The sequence below is a fragment of the Perissodus microlepis genome, chromosome 10, assembly GCF_051167445.1.
Source record: "Perissodus microlepis isolate ML-2025 ecotype Zambia chromosome 10, ASM5116744v1, whole genome shotgun sequence".
Lineage (NCBI taxonomy): Eukaryota > Metazoa > Chordata > Actinopteri > Cichliformes > Cichlidae > Perissodus > Perissodus microlepis.
This window is the reverse complement of record NC_140470.1, coordinates 31,944,725-31,969,401: the sequence shown is the minus strand read 5'-3', so window position 1 is coordinate 31,969,401 and position 24,677 is coordinate 31,944,725. Positions and strand designations below refer to the sequence as shown.

General features: G+C 43.1%; 1 protein-coding gene across 5 annotated transcripts in view; it reads right to left on the bottom strand.

The window, feature by feature from the left end:
- LOC146379685 (glutamate receptor 1-like) overlaps positions 1-24,677 on the bottom strand; it is a 110,482-nt gene that overhangs the window by 40,571 nt on the left and 45,234 nt on the right. For all 5 annotated transcript variants that reach the window (XM_084941017.1, XM_084941016.1, XM_084941014.1 and 2 more), the window contains exons 3-6: positions 22,705-22,944; positions 9,185-9,369; positions 2,934-2,987; positions 2,365-2,523 (exon numbers count right to left, since the gene is read on the bottom strand). In XM_084941017.1, the coding sequence (XP_084797143.1) occupies positions 2,365-2,523; positions 2,934-2,987; positions 9,185-9,369; positions 22,705-22,944 (638 nt within the window). The remainder of the gene's footprint in view (positions 1-2,364; positions 2,524-2,933; positions 2,988-9,184; positions 9,370-22,704; positions 22,945-24,677) is intronic.

Below are 24,677 nucleotides of genomic sequence, written 5' to 3'. Positions count from 1 at the left end.
GGAGGCTTGAGGGTTTGGGGGTGCTCCGCCCCCGGGCTGGGGCTCTGGCTGGGCCTTGGGTCCTGGTTGTTGTGTCGCCAGGGTGGTGGGCGGGTGGGTGCATGGGGGCTCAGCCCCAGTGCGGGGGACCTCTGGTGCATCAGCCCAACTGGAGGGCTCTCTAACTGGTGGGGAGGCTGTTACATCTTTGCAGGAGGTCTCCTCTCTACAGGAGCTCACTCTGCAGGTGGGGGAGAATGACTCAACCTGGGTGTCTATTGTCTTGTGTAGTCTGGGAGAAGATTGGATGATGGGGTGGGTGCAGTTTTCTCTGCGGTGGGGTCGGGTGGGCTGCCCCGGATTCTGTGGGGCCGGGTGGTGCTGCTGCTGTGGGCCCCGGTCCGGATGGGCCTGGGCCCCCTTGCCCTGGTGGGTTCCAGAGTGTGGGGGTGCCTACTGGGGTCAGTGGGAGAGCTGGCCCCAGGGAGGGGCCGCTTGCCCCTCCTTTTCTTCCCTCCCCATCCTCAGCTGCCTCCCTCTTCCCGCTCCACCACACCCACACACAGGCAGGGCTTGGGGTGCAGGTGTGTCACCAGGGTGCAGGGGAGGCACTCCCCCTCTGTCCCCTTCTGGCTGCCTGTGCCTCAATTTAATTCTGCAACCTAGACATCCACATTACTCACACTCTCATAACACATACATATACGGCTTTGAGGGTGGGCACGTTATACAGTGTCCAGAGGATGGTCTGTGTATTCAAACCCACCTTTGGCGCTGGTGCCCTACCCTCAATTTTAAATGCATATAGACACTAAGGGTTTTTGGGAGGAGCCGTGCTGCTCTCTGGCAGGAAGCACCATGCCCTCCTGTGTTTTAAATGCACTTTAGAACAGCACGCAGCAACACTACATATGAGCGGGCGGAGAGAGGTATGGGGTCTTCACTCACCCCCGTTTTGTTAGCCGTCGGGGCTGGGGGGCTGGGAGGAGGTGCTCTGGGGGCAGGGGTACCCGGACCTGGGATTTAGAGTATGTTTGGGGAGTGTGAATGTGTGTACAGTGTCTATTTGTGTCTGTCTCCACATCGGGTGAGTGCAAAGTATTTGTTTGTGTATATGGGGGTGGGAATACACGTTTATGTCTGCGTGCACCTGTTTGTCTGTGTCTATATGTCAGCTTGGGTCTTAGACTCCACCTCGCTGGGAACATCTCAGGCTCTCCGAGGCCTATCTCCCCTCACCACACTCCCCCTGCCAGTGGCTGATGCCCTCAGACGTTGGTGTGTTGGTGGTTCTTGGTGTCTGGGGCTGGGCGCTCATGTATGTACTGACTCACTCCTGCTGGCCGATTGGCGGGACCTGGCGCCTGTGGCCCGGCAGGGCCCCTTCCGGGGGGTGGGGTGCCCTCAGGCCTCTGGGCCTGCTGGCTGCCAGCAGAGCCCGTGGGCACGTCACTGCAACCCCCTCTGGCCTCTGCTCTGTGGCTGCTGGTTGACCTTTTGTTTGAGGCTCTCCTCAGCTCTTCCCAGGAGGGTGGCACAGTTGCCCCCCTGGTGGTCCTCCTTGGCTCCTCGTATTCTGGGGCCTCTGGATGTCTGGGGCCTGGATCTCCTCCATAGCTCCTTCATGCCCTGGGGGACGGGGCTATGACTCCCCACACTCCCTAGCAGATCGTTACATGGAGAAACCTTTTGAATACAAGCGTGCTGATGCAAACAGGTGTACACAGACACAAACGACACCTTTCTTGGCTGCTACCTCAAAGCACAATTTGCGCTGTCGATCTTGTGTGCTGCACAATAACATGTAGTTTATTGTGATGGTGTTGTATTTATTATGTTGCTCTTTTTTGTTTGTTTTCTCTTCTGTTTTTTTTTCTCCATACAGGTGATCCAGGTGTTTTGTTTGTTTTTTTTTCTTCCCCCCTTTCTCACCATCTCTTCTCCCCTCCTCTATTTTTCTCTCTCTCCCTCTCTTTCTTTCATTCTCGATGTCCTATCCCCCAGTCATGTCTGTCCCGTCTGTAACAACCGAGAATCAAATAAAATAAATACTTAAAATAAAGTATTTAATAAAAATAAATGGACCAATATGGCCATGATGATCCAATCGGTAAAGTAAATCCACTTGGCATCTTTCTTGGCCTTCAGACAACAATTCTGACGGCTAAAGATCCAGACGGGACACAAAAAAAACCAAAAAAACAAATGACCATTTATATCACACCTGTAAAAAAACGTCAGAACAACAATGTCAGGATCATTTATACTGGGAGGATACAATTCAGATTTCCTCACAAAGAAAAAATATGAAAACACTGTGTGTGTGTGTGTGTGTGTGTGTGTGTGTGTGTGTGTGTGTGTGTGTGTGTGTGTGTGTGTGTGTACCTTGAGCCTCCTGCGAGCCACTTTGAGGTCTTTGTTGTCGAAGTCCAGCCAGTTCTGATTGATCTTCTGCACAGCTGGATCCGACCGATTCACCAGTTGGAAGCCGGTCACGTTCGGTCCGAGCTTCTGAAATTCTGTGACGTTCAGGTCCAAGAAGCCCTAACACACACACACACACACACACACAAAGGAAAGCAACAGGTTTCACTACCTGAACTTTCACTGCATCCCATAAAACCCTGTCTTCGTTATAAATAAACAATGACATGAACACTTTGGTGATGAAAAATGACATCATTGTCTGGAAGTTATTTGCACTACTCTGTGTTTTGAGTTTAGTTTATTTCTTTAAGTGTTAAAAGAAAGCCTGCATATTTCCAAATGTACTTGGAAATTTCTAGCTCTTTAAACTTATGAACTGAAATGCTGCAGTTCATTTGGAAACAGCTCCACATGCAGACAACAGCGAGCGCTTTCACGTCTCTGGAAAGTTTGTGCAAACTGTTAAAGTCATCTGCATACGTCCTTAACCTCAGCCCTGTGTGTGTGGAAGCTGAGCCTGAACTCACCAGATTGGCAAGGATGTAGTGGTAGTTCTTCAAGTTCCTCTTCTGAGCAGCAATCTGAGCAGGAGCGAGAGGCACAGTAAATGATATGCTAATTACATTTTCCTGATGTTTCTAATGATGATAAAAAGCACCCATCACACATTCATCACAATCATCGCCATGTGTGTGTGTGTCCTCTCAAACAGCTGCTAATTGGAAGACTCAGCTGCTCTTTGAGGAATTAATTGCCCATCTTTGCCATCAGGAGGAGCTGGAAAGAAAGCGAGAGGCTCTCCTCAGATTCATGACTCCACTGACAGACGACAGGAAGGAAGGAAGATGGAGAGAAAGGAGAAAGTTTATGAAGAGGAGGAGGAAGGAGCAGGTGTTGTTTGACGCCTTCCTCTCAGGTCCGGCTTTTAATGAGCGGCAGTCGAAGAGCGTTCGCGAACAGCTGCTCTGCATCACTGGGCACTTCTGGAGGAGGAAGGGAGGAGAACGCTGCTGAAGCGTCCCTCCTCTTAAACCTCCTCCTCTCCTTTTGCTTCCAGCCAACACTTCATTCCTCTGGTTTCTTTTGGTGTTCATTCACAGCAAACACATTCAGCTGATAATAATTTTCATATTGTGATCAAACAAACGTGTACAAAACAGTGAAAGATGCACGTTGCAATTTTACTCAGTCAAAGAATTGAATATCGAACAGCAACACTGTCACCAAAACCTGCAGTTCATCTGATGGCCACAGTCCCCATAGTCTCACCTGTTTAAACTCTTGTACTAGAGTCCCTGACCTGGACCTGTGGACCACATTTGACTTGATGCCCTCCGGAGCTTTTGTAATGCAGTTATCTGCTGTATAGTTAGTGGCACTAACACACCAGGTTTGTCCAATGGAACTTTGCTCTGATTAGCAGAAACATGCATCTGTTAACTGAGCAGGAGCTAACTTAGCCTTCTGTGTGAGCTGCTTTAGTTTAAATGATACGAGTGTTCAGAAAAATCCATCACTAGATGAGGAAAAATGAGAAGAAAATATGACATTTTCCTGAGTTAGTAGGAGTGACAAGTGCTTTTCTGCGTGTTTAGATTTATGGCCTCAGCTTAGAGTTTTTCTCGGTTGTAAAGAAGGTTAGCGTTGACTGCTCAGCTTTGTACTGGGAACACAACACATTACCACACCTGACCTGGACGCACATTATTGAACACCTTCATAACTTCTTAGTATGAAGTTGAGATGATTTTTAACTGGTTTTTACTCAGGTATAGCGATATAACATACAGGCTGTCTGGACTTAAAAAATATTTTTTCAGGAGTAACTTGTTTGTTCTCTCATGTCCAAAATGGTTTTTGAATTATGTTATTGTAAAGTTCACATAATATGACCCTGTCTGTGTGCAGACAGCAGTACACTCTGTATGTTTTGTGCGACTGTGATACCAAAGATCTCCCTAAAGCTCGAGCACGAGTTACGGTCATTTACAGGGTGCTGGTGCAGTGGGCCCACAGCTGGACCACAAGCTTGTGAAAGCTGTCAGTGTTGTGTTGTTGTTGTTGTTATTTTTATCACCTTGTCATTTATTGATTTATCAGTCCCAGTCGGACCGTTATGATCTCCTGACTTTTGCCACGTCGTGGAGCTGAAAGAAAATTGATTTTGTTTATCTGGATGTTGAGTTTTCAGTCGTTGTTATGTGACACATCAGTATCAGCTGCAGTCACCTCAGTGACCGATGAAATGTTTCTCCCACTGAAAACTCTGCGTCCACATGATTAGAATCAACTTTCTGTAAAAATCAGCCTTCCATCTGAAGTCACCGACGTCATCCACTGGAAACTTTCACCCCATCCAGCTGGACTAAATGAACCAATTTGAGCCAAAGCAAGCGCCACCTGATCATTTCAGCCAAACTAAACGGTGATGCTGAAGCCAATGGCTTCATTTCACAGATCCAACAAGCCACCTGATACTTGAGTCTCGTTCAGCCAGCTGGAGCTCAGCAGAAAGAGGAATTTCCCAAATGACAGCTGGTTTCTGGCCAGAGTTCCCACTGAGCACCTTTGGCTTCTCGTCTCTCTCCTGCTGCCCTCTTTCATTCCTCTCTTACAAACTGATCTCAGCTGATACCAAACGTTCCTTCTTCCTGAATTTTGAAGTGTCTCTCTGAAATCAAAGTATTCAACCAAAATCTGGACAGTAAAGCAGCTGCAGCTGAAGACACTGAGCACGAAATCCAGCTGCTCTGAACACCGAGAGGCTCAAACAGAACAACTCTGTGTTTGTGGGGTCTGTGATGAACATGTATGCATGAAAAGATTATAAAACAACATAAGGACACGAGCCACTGACTTCCTGCTTCATAGTTTTGTTCTTTCACTCTGCCGGAGTAGCTCTGCGTGAATCACAGCAAAGCAATCTTTACATATCTCACACTGATTGGCTGCCTCTCGTAAACACAAAGCTCAAAGGGGAGCTAGTTGGGATCAGAGATGACCATATAAGGATTTCCATCCACATGACATCACAGACATTCACGACTGATGAGTTTATAAAACACTCGTTCCATAAAACCAATGAGAAATAATTAACAGGAAAACACAAAGAAATACAACCACAATTAACAGCATCATCATCATCATCATCATCATGTCAATACCCTCAGAGTTATTTATTATCTTTGAAGGAACAATTAGTAAAAAATAAACAGATTGATTAATATAAAATCGTCATGTGCTTGGTGTTATAACCAGCTCTGAGCTTCAGTATTATGGGATGTATCATAACTGCACTAGTGTAACGTCGCTGAAGTAGAGGAACACACGTCGGTTGTCTTTGACTTCTTTTCTGATAAATCACTGCAGGAAACTTCAAAAAGTCCATTTTAGGTAAAACCTCGATCACCATGTCAGAGAGAGAGCTGCTTGAAGCAAGTTAGAACATAAAAAACTTTTTTTTACCTCCATTTAGATGCGAGGCTCACGTTCTAGCTGTGAGTCATTTTCTAAAATATAAACCCGCAGCCTTCGGTGCTTGTTTGAGAACTTTTCCAGTCTGATAGAGTGAAGTTTTTATCCTGCCAGCTGGGACCTGGGCCTGCTTCTGTCACCAGACTGTGAATGATGATGATCTTCGTATATAACGCCCGCCTTTCTATAGTACCAGGAAAATGACTGTGCAGAATCCGTCGGCTACATTACATTTAGAGGGATATCTTTGTCCTTATAATGTAATATTGATTTGTTTGCAGCTTAAACGTGTTTTTCAGTTTCATATTTCTATCTTCTGTGATTAACAAGTTATGAGGCTTTAAAGATGCCAAAAAATCATTTGAAAGCACCAAATTTAATCCACCTCATGTACGCTGAGGCCTGAAGCTCTGAAAGTTTTTACAGTATGAAGATGAAATGCCTGAAGTTAATGTTTTATATATTATTGTGTTTATTTATTAAAGTTATATAAAGAATAATCCACAGATTCTGAAAGAGTCACCTGGGAAATATTTTTACATTTGGTTATTTTATATAAAAGAACCAAAAAGCATAATTATTTCTAAAAGCTGGAATATCTCTGTGGGCAGGAGCTCCGAGCACCGCAGCCAAATCCGGCCTCCCGGAGTCTCCCTGGATAAGCTTTCCCGTCCCCCCGCTCTTTGTGCTCTTATGTGCTGCTATTGGTTGGTACGATCCGTGACACAGGAGTACTGGTTATCACTGAAAACACTTGTACTGTGAAATTTATGACTATAAAATACTTTGTAAATATTGCTAGAAAATTAGAAGATATAATATGGAATTCTGTGGAAAAAGAAAGTTTTGTTTTTTTCTATTTTAGGAACACTAAACCTTCTAAAATATAAATTATTCAAATTTCTCTTTCCCAGGACTTTTTTCTCACAAATGAACCAAAACAGTCGTCAGTGCTGTAACGATGTTAAAGAGGCTCATTAGGAGATCATTTGGGGGACGATTCTGCTCTTTTCCAGTCCCATAATTGAATTCTTCAACACCAGCAGCTGTGTGTGAGTCACAGCGTCAGCAAAAACAAAGACAACTCAGAAGTCGCTGAAGAAATCCTAACCGTGAACCCTTCCACCTTCAGGTTCACACCTATCTGTGGTGCTCTGACGACGCCTCTTCAGACTCTACTGTCGCACTAACACTGGCTCTAATAGGCTCTTAACAGCTGGCAGACAACAGCAGCTTCCCAGAGGGAGCCAAGGGGATGAAAAGAAGCACAGTAACAGTGCCAAGCTGAGCCGAGCCGAGCCAAAACTGTGCCGAGTCTCGGGGAAAAAAGCTGTGCTATGTGGTGAGTTTTAGTCATGCAGAGTGGCACCTAATCCTGCGGCTCCCTCTCCTAACAGCAGACAGGTTGTTGAGCTTTTTAAAGCCTGATATCTGTTGAATATTCCAAACAGAAACTGTCATTAAATTTAATACATGAGGTCTAATTAATCTTTGACTGCCATCTGGTTATTACTTTCTGCGCCACGCTGCCACGCTGAATCTGAAATCTGTTTCTTTTTTACATACAGTCAGTATCAGCTCATCAGGGCCACATTGTTCTGTTCACTTTAGCTCCGCTGCTCGTCGCGTCGAGGGTTTGCTTACACACGAGCTTCTCATTAACCGAGAACGGGATCATCCCAGAAGAGCCTGAGTTAAAGTGAGTTAAAGTGCCGCTGTTATTCTCATTAAAGGGGAAAATACTCTGATTCAATACAATGAAGTTGGTGTCTGTAATCCCTGCAGGCCAAAGCACTCCGGTTTCATAGTATTGGATCTGTATGATGTCATGAGGGGCCAATCAGAAAAATACTGTAACTGTCTTGTTATAGCAGTGGTATGGTTTCTAATCACTAATATGGTAGCAGTGGTTAGAGGGTTGGTGTGTTATATCAGAGTACTGATACAGCAGCTTGGCCTTCAAGCCTGCTCACATCAAATGTTATATACAAAAACATGACATTGGTCCTTGTTGAGTTTTTAATGTCTCTTAGAATCATTAAGTTTCCTTTTTAGACTCCTCCAGGGCCGAAATTTTCCAAAATGAAAAATATGCACATATTGAACAAAATTATTTCCTGTTAGAGTTGGAGTACCATCTGGTACTGGTGTTTGAATTGGATTAGACTATCTACTGATGTTTTGTTTCTGTGGTACAACTTCTGATATTTCACATCCATTCATCCTCTTCCACTTATTGAATTGAATTGAATTGATTGAATGATATACCTTTATTAGTCCCACAAGGGGAAATTTCATAAGGCTGCCGACCTATTGCACGCAATGGCGGCGCCATCTTACCCTCCGACCATACATACATTACACAAAACATCACATGGGGAAGACAGGTCAGAGAGGTATAACAGTGGAAAATGCACCACATGAGGAAAGATAAGGAGAAAAAAATCCTTATCCTTGTCAAATTCATGGTGCTGGAGAATATTTGATATATGAATCTACGATTTCAACACAACCATTCTTTAGCTTTAGACAGTCGAGCTGGAGGCTCATGTTGATTTCAGATGGAATGACTCAACATAAAACTGTTATCATTTTCCAGAGGTGATTAGAGGAAGAAGCTAAAATCATCCAAAATTCAGTTTGTTTCTGCCCTTAAATAACACTTACATGAAACTATTAATTAAATTTAGACTGACCAGTGGATAAAAAAAAACCTGAAACCACCGGCTTTTAGTTGGGTTCAGCTTCACTGTAAAGGCAGGCTTACAGAAAAAAAACCAATCGGGGATTTTCCCCAAATAATTGAAGATGGTGAAGAGCGAGGGTGAAACCAAAAGAGCTTGGAGACTTGGGGAAAGCTCCAAGGCAATATTCAGTTGGCTGTATTTCCACAAGATCAGGAAGAAACATTACCTGCACAGTTATTAGTGCTGCCACTCAGCAGCTATTTGAGAAGTTATTTACAAGAACTTTTTTATTATATGAATGGAGAGGGAACCATCCATCCATGCACTTTCCGAACTGTTCATCCAGTTTAGGGTTGCTGGAGGGCTAGAGCCTCTCCCAGGTACCACAGGGCGGGAGGAGTTTTTGTACTTAACAAAACAAATTATCTACTAAAAATAAAAATACAGAAATTATAATAATAGTTATACAATCAGCATTTCTGACTTCTCACACCAGAGCGCTGATAAAATTTCATGCTAATTCACAATATCATTACTGTAGGCCATCAGAAGTATCAGGCAGTAATTCTTATGCAGACAGAGTGGAGGCCACTGGTTTTGGTTTCAGAGTGTTTTACCAGGTTGAGGATGTAGTTGAGGCGTTTCAGCTCGCAGTCGATGATGATCTGGAAGTCCTTCTTGTAGTCGAGGTCAGCCAGCAGCTTGATGAAGGCCGGCTCTGTGAGACTGTCCAGGTTAACCGAGGTGACCTGCCAACTTCGTTCTGCCGCCGTGTCCAGGATCCTCTGCAACACTGCCAAACCTGAGGGAGAGCAAAGTAAGACGGGAGCCGCCTCAGCTGCATTTAGTCATAGACAAGATGACATGATTTAAATTTGGATAATCTAATTTGTTTTTATAAAATCTGTATTCATTATAAGCTTTATTAAGCTTAACTTAACATCAGCGTCCAAAAGCTATTTCACCTGACACAGTCCCAGTGACTGATCAGGTGGACTCAGGTAACCCCCATCATCATCTAGTATTCATTTAAACTTCTTTAAACTGGATCTTGGTTACTTTCAGTTTACCATTTACCAACAATCAGCTATGGTCAGCAATCGTATCCAATCATTCATCTATAACAGCTGGCTTATTAATCCAACCATGAAGCCACTGTTTTTAGCTTCTACTTCCTTTAACAGCTATTCACTGTTACATGACCAACATTAAAACTAGAACGGACACAGGAAGTCATTTTGAGTTGATCCTGTTTAACTGACAGCTTTTCATCATTTAATATTTATGTACTTAACAGATTTATTTTGGGATTTTTTTCATGCCCATCTGTGCTTCATCACTTTCAACTGCTAAGCTATATTTTAAGTTTCAGAATAACCATTTTGCGCTGCTAAATATTCCAGTAAGAATAAGTCATTTTTATTTCAGCTCTTTATTATACTTTTTCAAATAGATTTGGTTAGCTGTAATGTTCCTTGAACTGTTCCTGTATTATAACATTTTTAGCTGTTTTAACTATTTTGTTTCTCAGCTATCTGGGGGAAGTATAATTTCTCTTTTGAATCTCTATTTTCACTCCTCCTCCATGACTTTTAACTAACTTAACTTTTCTGCTAAACCTGTTCAGGTTCATTAACTTTAAAGTTTCAGTGTTTCTCAGATTGGTTAGGCTAATCTTTTGCATACTCCGTGACTACTGTACAAGTGACTCTTGGGCTATTTACTGCCGATTGGGAATCACCAAATCCGGGGTTTTCACAAGGCAGAAATTGTTTTGACCATCAAACTGATTTTCAGCTTCACAACTTGCAGACCTGCAGCCTGAAAAGTAGACGAGTAACAGACGTTTGAGGTAGTGATTAAGATCAGCGGACTCATTGAAAACTGTCTCTGACTTTTACAACTTTAAGTCAGAGCAAGACAATAAAACGTATTTTTCATTAGCGCGTTGTATGTCGTAATTATGACTAAGAAGTTTTTTACTTTTTTTTGAGAGCCAGGTCTCAAAAACAAAACTTATAACGAGAAATATTATGAGAAAAGTTTGAGTGAGTGGGAGGATTTAGTTTGTTCTTCTTTTGAGTGAGTGGGAGATATCATCACTGAGTCAATTGTTTGAAATGTTATCAGCTCATTGAATGAGCCTCATTATTTGTTATCTATCCCATATGTTTAGCTGCTGGTAGGCAGTTATCACTGAATTACAACGGTGACCCAGCTAAAAGGAAGTACAGAGTGTTTCCGGATTCAGACTGTATCAAAAGTCCACATTAACTCGAATCTCAATCAAGTATGATTATTCTGAAGAGGATTTGTTGAGTATGTTTTCATTTTGATATGAGATACAGTGTTTATGACCTTCAGAATAATTGTCCTACGTTGAATACAATATATTTGTGTAAACCTGCAGCAGTCCAACAGTTTACCCGGAGAGTCTGACTCTGAAACTCATCCCAGCTGTATTATAGAGTGACCTTTCTCTTTACTTAGAAATGATCTCTGCTTCCTTTGATCTTTGTTGGCAGATATCTTTTCTCCAGCTCTTGTTGCCATTTGTCAGCCTGACTGATTACTTTTCAAAGACGCTTTGCTCCAAACTGCCGAAGGAAAGCAGAGATATGTTTTCATGTCAGCTGCTGAGGACTGGATTTGAAGAGGCAGTGGCTCCTCTGACTGAATGTCAAGCTGTTTTGTAGTTTTTTTGGGGGGGAGGGGAGGTGTGTGTGTGTGTGTGTGTGTGTGTGTGTGTGGGGGGGGGGGGGTGTTAGCGGAATCAGCCTCATGTGATGTCTGCTGTAGGGCTGCCACAAACATTATTTTGATAGTCGACTAGTCAGATCATCATCCATTGGACGTAAAACGTACAGCTTACTGCACCAGCAGCATCTGCTCTTATATAACTATCATTAGCTTACAGCTTTAAGTGTTTAAGGTGCTAACTAAAAATAAAGACAAGATGGTAGTTTATTAAATTTTAATGAAATTTGCAGATTGTTTCGGTGAAGTTTAATAAACTCCTTGCTATCTAAAATATAACAGGACACCGGAGTAAATTCTCGAGCATCTCACACTTCTGATAATCAGCTGTCTGCTTGACGTTTATTCAGCTGTGTAAAAACTATAACTTTAATCTCAGCCAAACCGATTTACTCAGGAACAAATAAAATACTGAAAAAAACCAAACAATATCATTTTTAAGTTATCTAAGTGACTTATGCATGTTTAACCTGAGTAGCGAAAGATGGTGGTGGGTTTGAAAACGATTTGCCGGGAGTCCGGTGTTCTCACGGCTCTAGTGAGCCTTGCCCCCGGCTAGCTATCGAGCTAGTGGGTAACAGACGTCTCCGAAAACGTCGGAGCGCTTTTGAAAATATGTGGTGTCTTGATAAACTGAGCAGATATTTGAGGTTTACACAGCTACATTCTCGCTTGAAAATATGTTAAACGTTTATTTTGTGACCCAGAAAGAATAATAAGAGTAACATTAAAACTAACTAGCTGCCGCCATTGTTGGAAACTGAGCTTGGCTGCGCTATGAATTCTGGGACGCTGCTTCTTCTTCTTCGGGGTTTAACGGCAGCTGGCATCCTTGTACATGCAGTGCTGCCATCTTCTGTTTCAGTCCGTTATTACACTCTTAAATCCTACTACTTATTCCTGCGTCTTTTGGGATCTTACAAAGCTTCAAACGACGTGTCGACTATTAAATTAGTCGTTGACGATTTTGATAGTCGACGTAATCGTCGACTAATCGTGGCAGCCCTAGTCTGCTGTCTGCCTCAAGCTGGACTTGACCCATGTGCCACTCCAAAAAGCTGCTTCACATGGAGATGCCACAGACACGATTTTATTTTTGTTTAAGAGATCGCATTTGACTGAGAACATAAATCAATGTCTGTGATGGTGTTGAAGTATCCAGGATAATACCTGAGAAGCTTATTCAGAGCAGCACAGACTCTCTTATCTCTCACACTGCTTCATCTTCTGTGCTGTGATATATTATTTAAGCAGAGAAGCCTGACCTTAAACAGTCAATGGTCAAAGAAACATGATACACCAGCTGGCCTCAGGATCAAACCTGGAAGATACATACTGGATGTGATTTTCAATTCAATGACATTTTAGAAATATAGTGGTAAATCACAAAAGCAGTCGCCTCAGTGCACGTAGTAAAGACTACAATAATACAGAGAAAGCTCCAACAATCAGACAACTTTCCCCCTTAAATCCAGGCTCAGGGACAGTTGGGTTGATGGGAGAGAGGCAGGACAAACACTTGCTAGTACTCATTCTATTGTAATTCAACTAAGTGCTGGAAATATTCCTTCTAGATTTTGCTCCATATTGATATAAAAACCTCATATATTTGCTACAGATCTGATCTTCATAACACTGAAGATCAACCACAGAAGGTTGGTCCACTGTGGTCACAAAGGGCTGGACAGAAATGGTACTCAGGCTGTGGTTTTTAATGATGCTCAGTTGCTACTAATGATCCCAGAGTGTGCAAATAAATTATCCCCATAATGACAATTGCTTAGCTGACAGGAATGGCACCCAGTGTGGTCTTTTGCTGCTGCCCACCAGCTTCAAGGTTTGATGTGTTGTGCTCTCAGAGATGCTCTTCTGCATACTTTGGCTATATTTAGTTATTTGAGTCTCCATTGGCCTGTTCTCTAACACCATTATGGCATTTTGTCACAGACAACTGCAGCTCACTGCAAAGTTTCTCATTTCTAACATTCTCTGTAAACCGTAGAGATGGTCATGATACCCAGACCAGCCCACTGGGTGCTGCAATCCACCAGGGCTGCCCTTTGTGAATAGTTTTGGTCATACATTTACACAGGAACTGAAGACTGGGACATAATTTGTGAGCGTAGCAAAGCTATCCCATGATTCTGTTTTTAATCCCAGACTCAGGAATATCTGAATCCCAGTGTTTTCTCATATTTGCTGCACAGTTTTACAAAGTCTCTGAGAAACTGCTTTATAACACCGTTATTAAAGATGATGGTTTGGAAGAAAGTCTTGACGGTAATGCTAAGCTGTTTGGACTTTATAATCACATCAGACTCAGTTCGATATTGATTGATTTCTTCTTTCTCGTCTGTGCTTCATCAGTGTCTGCCGGGAATCAGCTGGTCAAATCAACTGGTGTGAAAACAGGTATGTGTGAAAATGTCCTGGGCGAGAGAATCAATGAGTAAAATAGGTTTCCTGCAGTCGCTTAGATTCTTGTATATATATATGAACGTATTGTGTACATATATAATATTTACACATCACCACATTTAAACTGTATGTTAACAGGAAACAGGATCACCTTCAGCTTTGTTACCTGTTTGTATTCTGGTTCTTACCTGTGTGAGCGTCAGCGTCCATGCACGTGATGCTCACAGCCATAAGTATAGTGGATTGAATGCTTGCCACAGCTTGCTACTAAATGTTTTTGCACCTATTTCTGCCCCGTGACCTACTTTTTCAACATCCCCTTTAAACCTTTCAGGGTCTTGAAAGGATAGAACAATTTCAGGAGAACAAGCCTGTGATTTTGCCCACAGCACAAAGCAGAAAATGATCCAGTTCTAATCAACTGTGGTTAAGGTGAGGGAGCTGCCTGGATGGCGAGTGCAGGAGGCAGCACTCAGGACTACTGCAGTAGGAGGCTGGCAGGCGAAAAAGCTGCTACTGTACAGTCTCACAGTAGCAGTAAACCCAGCACAGGGCTGCAGTGCACGTGTGAAAAATGCTCTGGGGTGTATTCGATGTGAAGCTAGCATCCCCTTTTCAAATGGAGGGAAAGGTATTAGATGACTGTGCTGGTTTTCCTGCTCAAAAGAATCAAAACCTTTTCTATATCACTGCACTTTTCCTACCAGTGACCCTGTTACTGCTTACTCACCCCCCGGCTCCTCTGCCTCTCAGCCGGCAAAAATAAAATCATTCAAATTCTTCACATGTCTTGTAGTGTGTTTCTACAACCTAACAGGGAGTTTTCTGAGTCAACACGCAGAGTAATCACATCAGCATTTTACAGTACACACACACACACACACACACACACACACACACACAGTGTTCAAAAGACAAGTCAGCAGAATTCAGATAGACTTCAAAGAGCAGAGAGAGACACACTGAAAAAGAGACTTCAAAGATACTGTGACACGCGCGCAGCAACACCTCCTCCAGCGTTATTACCTCAGTGTCTCACACTCAGAGCAGAAGATTAGACATCGTTACAATCAGCAGACTCGCTCTGTGTGTGTGTGTGTGTGTGTGAGATACATGGGAACATTAGTTTCAACATAGGGACAAAAGGCAATTCAGTGCTAACATCTGATGGCTGAAGATCAAGTGCTGAGCTCCAAAACTTCTCTAGTCCTCTTTGACTCAGCAGGTTAGATAATGTCAGTTTTAATTGCTTTCAAACTGGGTTCTGCAAAGTAAACACCAACACTTTCCCAACAATATTTTTACACACCTACATACTTTAAGAATAAAACTCTTATAAATTAAATAACCGATTTAAACTGGCTCAAACTGCAGGACACCTAAAGTTTCAGGCATGGAAAAAAAAAGAAAAGAGAAATACAAAATATCTTCCAGAGGAAGATTATTGATCTGACACATGTCATGACAAACATGAATAAATCCATCCATCAATCCCACTTAATGCTTGGTTTGCATGGGACTAAATCCCTGCTGTTGGAGCAGCACTTCCATGCCTCTTGATCCCAGAAATGATTTCATCATAGCTTCAGCTACACCATTAGATAATCATCCATGATGGAAGCGCTGGACCAGTGGAATAACACCAGGGTAACCGGTGACCTAAGATACCAATAAACAATACCAGGCCAACTGAGGAATACAAAGGCACCACCAAGGGAAAATATTAGGCAAACCAAGGTCGAACAATAAAATATATATATATATATATTAAAACTAACATGAGTTAATATAGGGCCAACAAATGAATAACAAGCAAGGGGTGAGTACCGGCTGAACAAAGGGCCAAAACCAGGCTATGAAATCAACACAAGGCCAACCAGGGGCTGGAGTCAGGCTTACTACTGATAGCCAACAACATACCAACAACTGGAGACATCCAAGAGTCACAAACAAGGCTAAAAAAATCAATACCAGCCTGTCCTACTTCAGGAAACAGTAAATTCCTGCCAACACATCAATGTATCAGTATTAATACTGAAATAATTCATAGCTTCCTGCAGAATAACTACTGTCAGAGAGCCTTCCTATTGTGTTCTTGCCTGTTTTACTTAAATAAAGGACCCAAATGTTTCTTTCACTTCACCTCTTCCTCATAGGGATGTGTTAAAAATGGACATCAGCAGATATGTTGACCATAATTGCTACTATCTGAAAGGAATTATGCATCTCCTCTGAAAGGTAGCTGTTCATTAAAGCCCATACGCTGTCAGTGTTTACAGCTGCTGCACAGGCTCAGCTCCGCAAGTGAAGTGTGTTAATGATAATGTACAACCTTCAATTAGACATACAGCAAGACACCCACGCTGACAGGCCAAGTGTCAGTCACTACTGAGGACGGAGAGAGAACAATAGTGAGAGACAGAAGACTCAAATAAAAGAGTGAACGAAAGGAGGGATAAAAACAGGTGTAATGCTTTTTAAAATCATAGACTCTAATCTTTTATAATGTGATGCCTGCATATCATTTACCTCTAAACAAGTGATAAACAGGAAATAAAGATGAGGACAGAAAGAATAAAACCAGGTGATGGAGAAAGATGAGGTGAGAAAATATGAGGAAAGCAAAACCAGATATTTCAGAAGAAAAACTCAGGAATAGAAAAAAACAAAGAAGAGAGAGGGGAGGAGCAAAAACGGAACCAATCCAGGGATAAAACACCCGCCCTACCATCATCACACAGCCCCTAACCCAAAATTAAGGTGCAGTATTCTCCTGAACTATAGCTGGCGCCACTCAGACAATCCTGGCAGATAATAAGAGCTGATACAGCAAGAGAAGAACTCAAAATGTTTCGTGTTTAGTTTTCAAACGACTGCAACATCTGTTTGTCATTTAAACCAACACGATTAGGGATGGGTATCGTTTAGGTTTTATCCGATACCGGTGCGAAACCGGTACTTTTGAAACGGTGCCGGTTCTCAAACCGGTGCCTAAAGAATGGAGAACACAAAATTGGTCCAAAAACCTCTCATGTTCGGCTGTTTTTTTGTAAAAAGATAACAATGTTAGCCTTTTCTGCAGCTATAGGGCATATATGGTATCACTCTTGGCTGGAAGCAGTGCTTAAACAATGGAAAAAACACAAACTTTGTCCAAAAACCTCTCATGTTTAACTGTTTTCCACTTTTTCTTTGGTCATTTTAGCCTTTTTGGCCAGGGTGAAGGGAGTATCTGCCATCAAACAAGAAGACAGCTGCATGTAACTACGACGGTGTTTGCTAGTTCACCTTACATGCATTAATGTAATAACGTGGTTAGCCTACTCAACGTAAATTACACACGAACAACATTAAGCTACTCACGCAGAGAAGAACGGCTGCTGCTGCATCATCATCCTCATCATTTCTGCTACACTGGCAGGGCTAGGGGCCAGGACTCTCCTCTTCGGGTTCTTGGGGGATGTTGCTAACTCCGGGTCCGATAACAGGCACCACACCCGCAGTAGATGTGCTCGATGTGAGGTCTCGCAGCAAGCTATCAAATACGGCGCATTTCTCGGCTTTTAAAAAAACGCTATGCGTCGCCAGGTGTTTCATCGGATTTGAGGTGTTACCTCCTTTGACAGTATCACAGTATCAGCTTAAAGCACTTGTTGCTGCTGAGTTTGCATATTTTGCTGTGAAGTACAGCCAGACTTTTGACCACTTCGCCTTGGGCGTTTTTAATCTGTAGCTCTGCTCTAAAAGAACGGACGTACCTGGACCCGCCTACTATCCTCGGAAACGTAAAATGATTGGCTAGAATCTAAAGTGTATCACAGCTGAGGAAAAAAAAAAAGCACCGAAATAAAGCACCGAAATGTGCGCTGCTTTTCGGTCTGGTTACTACCGTTTATACCGGTACCCATCCCTAAACACGATTGTACGCTCCTGTCTCCAACCCAGGTCTGGTGGCTGCGGTGGAAAATCGAGCCGACGAAAGAGCCACAAATACTGGCTGTGCTCTGGAGCACAAATACACAATCACATGAATGATGAAGTTCTGCAGTCTGGTTATGTCAAACAAGTCTTAGCTAACACTAACCAACAAAACTGGAAGGCTAGCTTGAGGTCAACACTGTGCTAACAGCTGCTCCACTCTGAGGAAACAACAGGAAGTAAGACAGAAATATTTTAGTTTAAGAATAAATGCGACTGCATGACTCAGCATTACTGTCTGCTTGGTGCTCACTACCAAGTGTTAACATCTGTTGGCTGTCACAGTCTGAACTCTCTGCGCTCGTCTCTCTCTCTCAGTTTGCAAAAGTAGATAAAAAAAAAAGGCTGTCATAAAAACACTTATTTTTACTCCAGCAGAGAAGAAGAAGCAGCGCTCTCTTTCTCTGCTGCCTCAGCCTGTAATGTGTGTGCTGGTGCATGAAAGTGCACATATTTGTGTGTGTGTTGGATATTAAACTGGCGATGCGGCAACAGTTATGTCAACGACACACAGACACACACAGTTTCATGTTCAATTACACAGAGACTGCTCATTTCCTCTCCCTGGTTTATTTCCTTTACAGCTGCTGCCCGTCCATATGTCCAGCTTTTTTTTTCTTTTAATAAGTGGACGGAGCTCTCTGCCGTCCGCTTTAACCACGTCGTTGGTGAGCAAAAAGATGAGAAAATAGAAAGAAATAAGGAAGCAGCACAAGATGAAAGGAACATGTAAAAGCTTTCTTGATCCTCTGGACAGTTCAGAGAACACAGGAGAGGAAACATTTATTGTCTCAGGTCAAGGATTTTTACCTTGAATGAGCCCACAGGAAAAAAATGGTCTCAGTGAGAGGACCCGAATATTAACCGACCATCTCCACCGGAGTGCAACAATCACATCCATCCACTTTCTGCTCCTCGCCAAGGAGATGTTTGGTTCCGTGCCCGAACCATGTCGACTGACTCCTTTCAATGTGGAGGAGCAGCAGCTCTACTGCGAGTCCCTCAAATGGCCGAGGTCCTCACCCTATCTCTGAGGGAGAGCCCAGCCCTCCTTCAAAAGAAACCCGTTTCTACTGTCAGTATCTGCGACTTCATTCCTCAAGTTTTTATATCTGACACATCAACTTCTTCCAGTTTAGCTGGCGCTCTGTTTTTGACTTATCAGAAAAAGTACTTATCATCTGTATAATCTAACAGTGAAACAATATTTAACAGAACTAAGTGTGTGTGTTTAGAAACTATCAACAGGGATCAAATAAAAAGAAAATTGAATCAAATGTTCTGCTGGAGGAGAAATGAAGGAACAAAGAAGGACGGACAGCTGTGCAGTCGCAACTCTTTCTTCTCCACAGTCTCAGCAGCGTTTTCCACATGGAAAAGATTTATATAAATCCTATAAAGTTTGTTTCTGTCTTGTGTGAAACTTGCATGAAAAGCATACAAGAGTGAAAACAGATATAAGAATCCTTGAAAAATTATATAAAGGAAACTTGTATGTTTTTGGATACTTGGGGCGACCGTGGCGCTGGGGGTTGGGAAGCGCATCTGTAACCGGAAGGTTGCCAGGTCGATCCCCAGGCTCTCTGTCCTGGTCGTTGGGTCCTTGGGCAAGATACTTTACCTTACTGGTGATGGCCAGAGGGGCCGATGGCGCGATATGGCAGCCTCGCTTCTGTCAGTCTGCCCCAGGGCTACAACTGCAGCTGCCTCCACCAGTGTGTGAATGAATAGTGGAATTGTAAAGCGCTTTGGGTGCCTTGAAAAGCGCTATATAAATGCAATCCATTATTATTATTATTACTTACTAAAACAATATATGAAAGTAATGAGAAAGTGGCCACTTTCATGAGTAAATCGTATAAGCCTTCTATGGTTCACTATATGAAGTAGGCCACATCTGATGCAAGTCTTTTATAAGTTTTTTCTATTTCTTTTCCATGTGGGTTACTCTGATCAGCTTATTGAAGTTCTCTCAGACATTTAAAACATGTTCACTCATGCTGTATCAAACTAACTAAATAACATTCTACTGTGTATGGTTACATGTGGCCATCAAATCAAATCAGCCCTGTATGAGATCAGCGGCTGTGATTGGTCCTTCGCCAGCGAGGGCGGGTGGAAATCTGTCTAAATGGAAGGAGTGCAGGTCGGACTCTGCAGAGCTACAGCTCATAGATCTTTGTGGTTTTCCTCACTAGAAAAAAGTGAAAACATCTTCAGATCCTCGACAGAGACAAAGAAAACATTCCTAAAAATCCTTCAAATGAGAGTGAAAAAAAACCTTTACAACATGGAAGGACAGGAAATGTCAGACTGAAGGAGGAAAAGGTGAAAGGAGATGAGGAGGGCAGGGCTCAGAGGAGGATGAAATGATGGAGGGCTGAAAACACTTCACTGTAACTACTCTGTTTTCAGCAGGCTTTCACGTCTGTAAGTCTGTATCCATGGCAACAACACAGAGAGACAATTATGGGATGAGTCAGGTTTGATAACTTTTTATCTGTCCGTGTGTTGAATAAGGTTCGAACACGCCGGCAAGTTCATTTATGTAATAAATGGCGAGGTTAGTGAAGTCGTACACATGTGTTTGTGGTGTACACACACACACACACACACACACACACACACACACACACACACACTAAATAGGCAGAGCTGAGCCTGTGGCTGTGAGCCGTCCACCAGCAGCCAAGCAGAAAATAGGCTCTCAACACTGCGTTTACTGAGAGGTACAAGCTGAGAGTACAGAGAGGAGGAACAGAAGAAGAGACGGAGTAATGAGAAGTAACAAGACGACAATGAGAGGAAAGGAAGAGGAAAGAACGAGGCAGGAAAAATAGGGAGAAGGAGAGCACGCTTGCACAGAAGCTTTTTCTCTCATGTGAAAGGTCATTCCAGTTTTCTCACATAACTTTACTCCAGTCCAACTTTTTAAATTCAGTCTTTACCTTAGTCCAGATTTCTTATAACATAAAATCCAACTTTTCCTCTCTAACCTTTCTTTTCAGTTTTTCTGTCACATGAATTTGAATTAGTCAGAACCATTTCAGTCCACTGCTGCTTAGCCATCCATTTTCTTCTGCTTTTTCAATTCTGGGTTGTCATGGTTGGGGAGGGGTGGAGCTTATCCCAGCTGGCATGGAGTGAGAGGTGGGGTAGACCCTGGACAGGCCCCGGCCTGTCGCAGGGCTTTGTAGTATTTAAATCTGTATTTTATGGAAAAGGCTGGTTAAGTCATTCGTTTCAGACACTTTGAGAATTCTTCCAGTTGCAGTGTCCTGTCCTTCAGTCTGATTCTCCTCTTTTTCACACATTTCTAAAGAGTAAATAATTGAGCCTGAAGTCAAAAAGAAATGAACGAGTGAATTCGGATTTCTGAAAACCATTTTTATTTCTAACTACTTAAACTATTACTGCAGTCTGACTGAAGCCTGACTGTTGATTGACTGTTCCATTTCATCCCCAGCAGGGACCCTCCTGTTTGTGCAGACGCTGAGAGTGGACGTAAATCAGAGCTGAGCTGGAGGCGCTCGGCCTCAGGAAATCCCCTCTGCCTCCAACAGACAGCCAGTGTCCTCAGCAGATGTCGAGGAGCAATAACATCAGACAGACTGCACTGCCGAGGCAGACAGCCATGCACTATTACACCACATAGACTTCCAATAACACTTCCCGGGTAGATGTGAAAGAGGCAATAAGATTAGACAGTCTGCTGCCGACTGCCAAATGGACTATAACAGATCACGGGCAGCGGGGGGACACTCGGCCCGGCGCAGGAGGAGGGAGGCCGACCTTTTTTGGTCAATTCTCCAAAGGTTGTTGTTTGCTTGAACCAAAGAGCTGGAGGTGAAGTTTTCAGGACACAATCCAAAGTTTGTGTCTGCACAAGTGAATCTTTCAGTAGTCAGACAAACACTGAGGCACTGAGTTCATATGCAGCAGCCTGAAGTCAACCACAGAGACGTGTCCTTTTTTTGCAGCTCGTTATGATCAGCTGAAATTGCACACGTGGCAGACGTTGTTCACTGTTGTCACGTCTACAGTTTCAGATGGTCTAAAGTTTTTGTCTGTATGAATGCAGAGCCTGAGGACGAGGCTGCAAGCATCTGCAGTGATCTTCTCCTAAAACCGCACGCAGCTGCAGCTAGAAGGCGGAGTGTGAAACTGTGTCACACATCAGAAGAAGCCATCGGAGCGACACGCTGATTTACTGGAATACACATCTGTAATTACAGCCAGAGCGCCGCGTGCCTCGATGATAGCGCCGTGAAAGCGATTAGCCTATTAGCTTTCATTGAGCACACTGAGCTCTTTCCTTCCTGACTGTTAAAAATAAAATGCCGTACAACACTTTCCTCGTCACGCACACTCACACACTGCTGCTTTGACTGTTGATGTTTCACATATTTTCCTAATATCACAGATTGATCTTCTTTTATAAAATCTGCTGCCAGTGGACCCGTCCGTGTTTGCGTTTGGTCAGAACGATAAGGTCTGCGTTAATTCATCGAGTTGACAACCAGCTTCTTCTTGTTTCTTTATCCTGGTTGTGCTGACCCTGAATGCTTCAGTGTCAGACCAACCAGACATATTTGCCCCTTTTTCTGTTTGCTGACATGAGAAAACTTCAGACTTACTGCAATGTTACCGTAACTCATTGTTTGTCATTTCTAAAGCTTTGGTTTTGTAATGAAATAAAATAATCTTCCAGATATCTATTTTTGTTTTTATACCCACCAAGAGCATCACGTTAACATTAGAACAAATTGATTTCTAAATCCAGGTTTCTCTTACTTTCAGTTCTCCACTCAGACTAAAGAGTCTGAGAACATCGAGAATGAACAAACACGTGCTCTTTAACCCCGCCCCCTCCTCAGACCCACACACTTTGCTCAGGAGTAATGTTGCACTGCTTGCTGAACAGGCACTCCAACACGAAGCTTGATACAGAGAAACCATTTGTGCTGCATGCTGGCGTCCTCACCTGATTCAGAGCTGTACATGTAGACGAACCTGGTCCAGTAGAAGTGTTCGAGCAGGGCCATGAGGGGCTCCTGCAGCTGGGGCCGCAGCTGCAGGACGAACTGGTTGTTGGTCTGCACGGGGAAGGACGGCGTGACGAAGCAGACGTGCAGAGACCCGCAGAAGGACATCAGCATGTTGACCGTTCGCCGGTCGTACAGACCCATGATGGCGTACACTCCCTTAGAGAACTGTGAGCAGACTGGTACAGAAACACAGAACAAGAGGGTTTCATTAATGTTTATTTAGATCATTTTTGAATGCTTTGGTCCATCTGCCATTTGGAGCCAAACTAACAAATCCCAACATCTACTGGAACAAAGTGTCCACAAGTGTGTTTATTACATGTCTGACAAAATAAATCTTTACAGCTCATATAACTGAAGTAACATTAAACACATAGACGTGGTTAGATATGACTCCAACATACTGATGATGTTTAATATACCAAGATCTGAAAAGGGGAACAAATTTGACTCAGACCATGGGCCTTGGAAGGGTTATTGCCCCAACACCCCACTCCCACATCTTTTCTTTTCTTTTCTTTAATGAAACTAAACGTTGCTCAAAACATGTGACCTGATTTAGACTTCTGTGGGAAATTTACCCTTAACCTTCCACAGAACCTGACGTGCACCTCCTGAGAAATATGACCACACATCAGGTCAACGTGGTCGCCATGGAAGGTAACGGCGTATGCGGTAAAGGGGTTACATGTAGTTACATGATAACTAAGAATGTAGAGTTTCTGCAGAATAATCAGTCGCAAGTGATCATGTCATTGTCGTTAGCATTTCTCTTCCTTTTTGTTGCTGAATATTAATCATTGGACTCTTATTGTTATCCTCAGTGCCCCAGCATTTGTGTCTTTTCTGACACATTTACTCAAAAATAAAACAGGCCATTATTCCATTATTTACATCACCAACTACAACAACAAAACTGTGTTGCTAGCTAACATCAGAGGAAATTAATAATGTTTACATCCTGTCACATGGTCACAGCCACGAGTCTTTCGTTAGACGTAGTAACAGAAACGTTTCTCAGCAGAAGGAAAAACCTTCTAACACGACGCTGCTCCTGAAGGTTTATGGAGTTTGTTTTTTTTACTTACTGGGTCACGATTTCTGGAAAGAGACAGCAACGCTGCCATTTTTAATTTTCGTCCCACAAAGCAATACCATTTAGTTCAATTACATTCAAGAGAAGACAGACATCTCTGACAAACTGGGCATCTCACATCAAAACAATCCAGAATAAACAGAAGTGAATGAAAAACACTACAGACCAGAGTGTTTTGGGGTGAACTGTCCCTTTAAAGGCCAGCTGTCTCTCTCGTCCCACATCTGCTTCATTTTGCTTCTGTGCCTTCGGCCGGAGGTTACAGAGTGCCGGTGCTCATAGTAATGCCTACCTTCCTGTGACCTGTGAGTTCACTGGCTGTTTGCAAACCAGTGTGACATCAACAGTAAAAACCTCGTCATCTGCCTCCATCCTCTGTCACTAGGAGTCCCTCCATCCTCTGTCACTAGGAGTCCCTTCATCTTCTGTCACTAGGAGTCCCTCCATCCTCTGTCACTAGGAGTCCCTCCATCCTCTGGCCTCTCGTTCACCTCCCGTTCTCTTCCCTCGCACTTACTCTCTCTCTCTCTCTAATAATGCCATTTGTCTCATTGTCTGTCTTGTTTTTAAGTTCCAGTTGTCCATAAATCCAGGTCAGCAAACAATCCACGAGTAAAATCTAGCTCGTACACTTTATTATGACTCCTCAGTCACACTGTGCTTCATTTTGACTTAATGGTGCAAAACCGTGACAGCTTTTTTTCCTTCTTCTTAGCGTTATCTTGTCACATTCGGGTCGCCTTTCTTTGGCATTTTTAACAAAGTCTTCTTCAAGAAAACATGAACACTTCTGAATATGCTGAACTCTGCCAT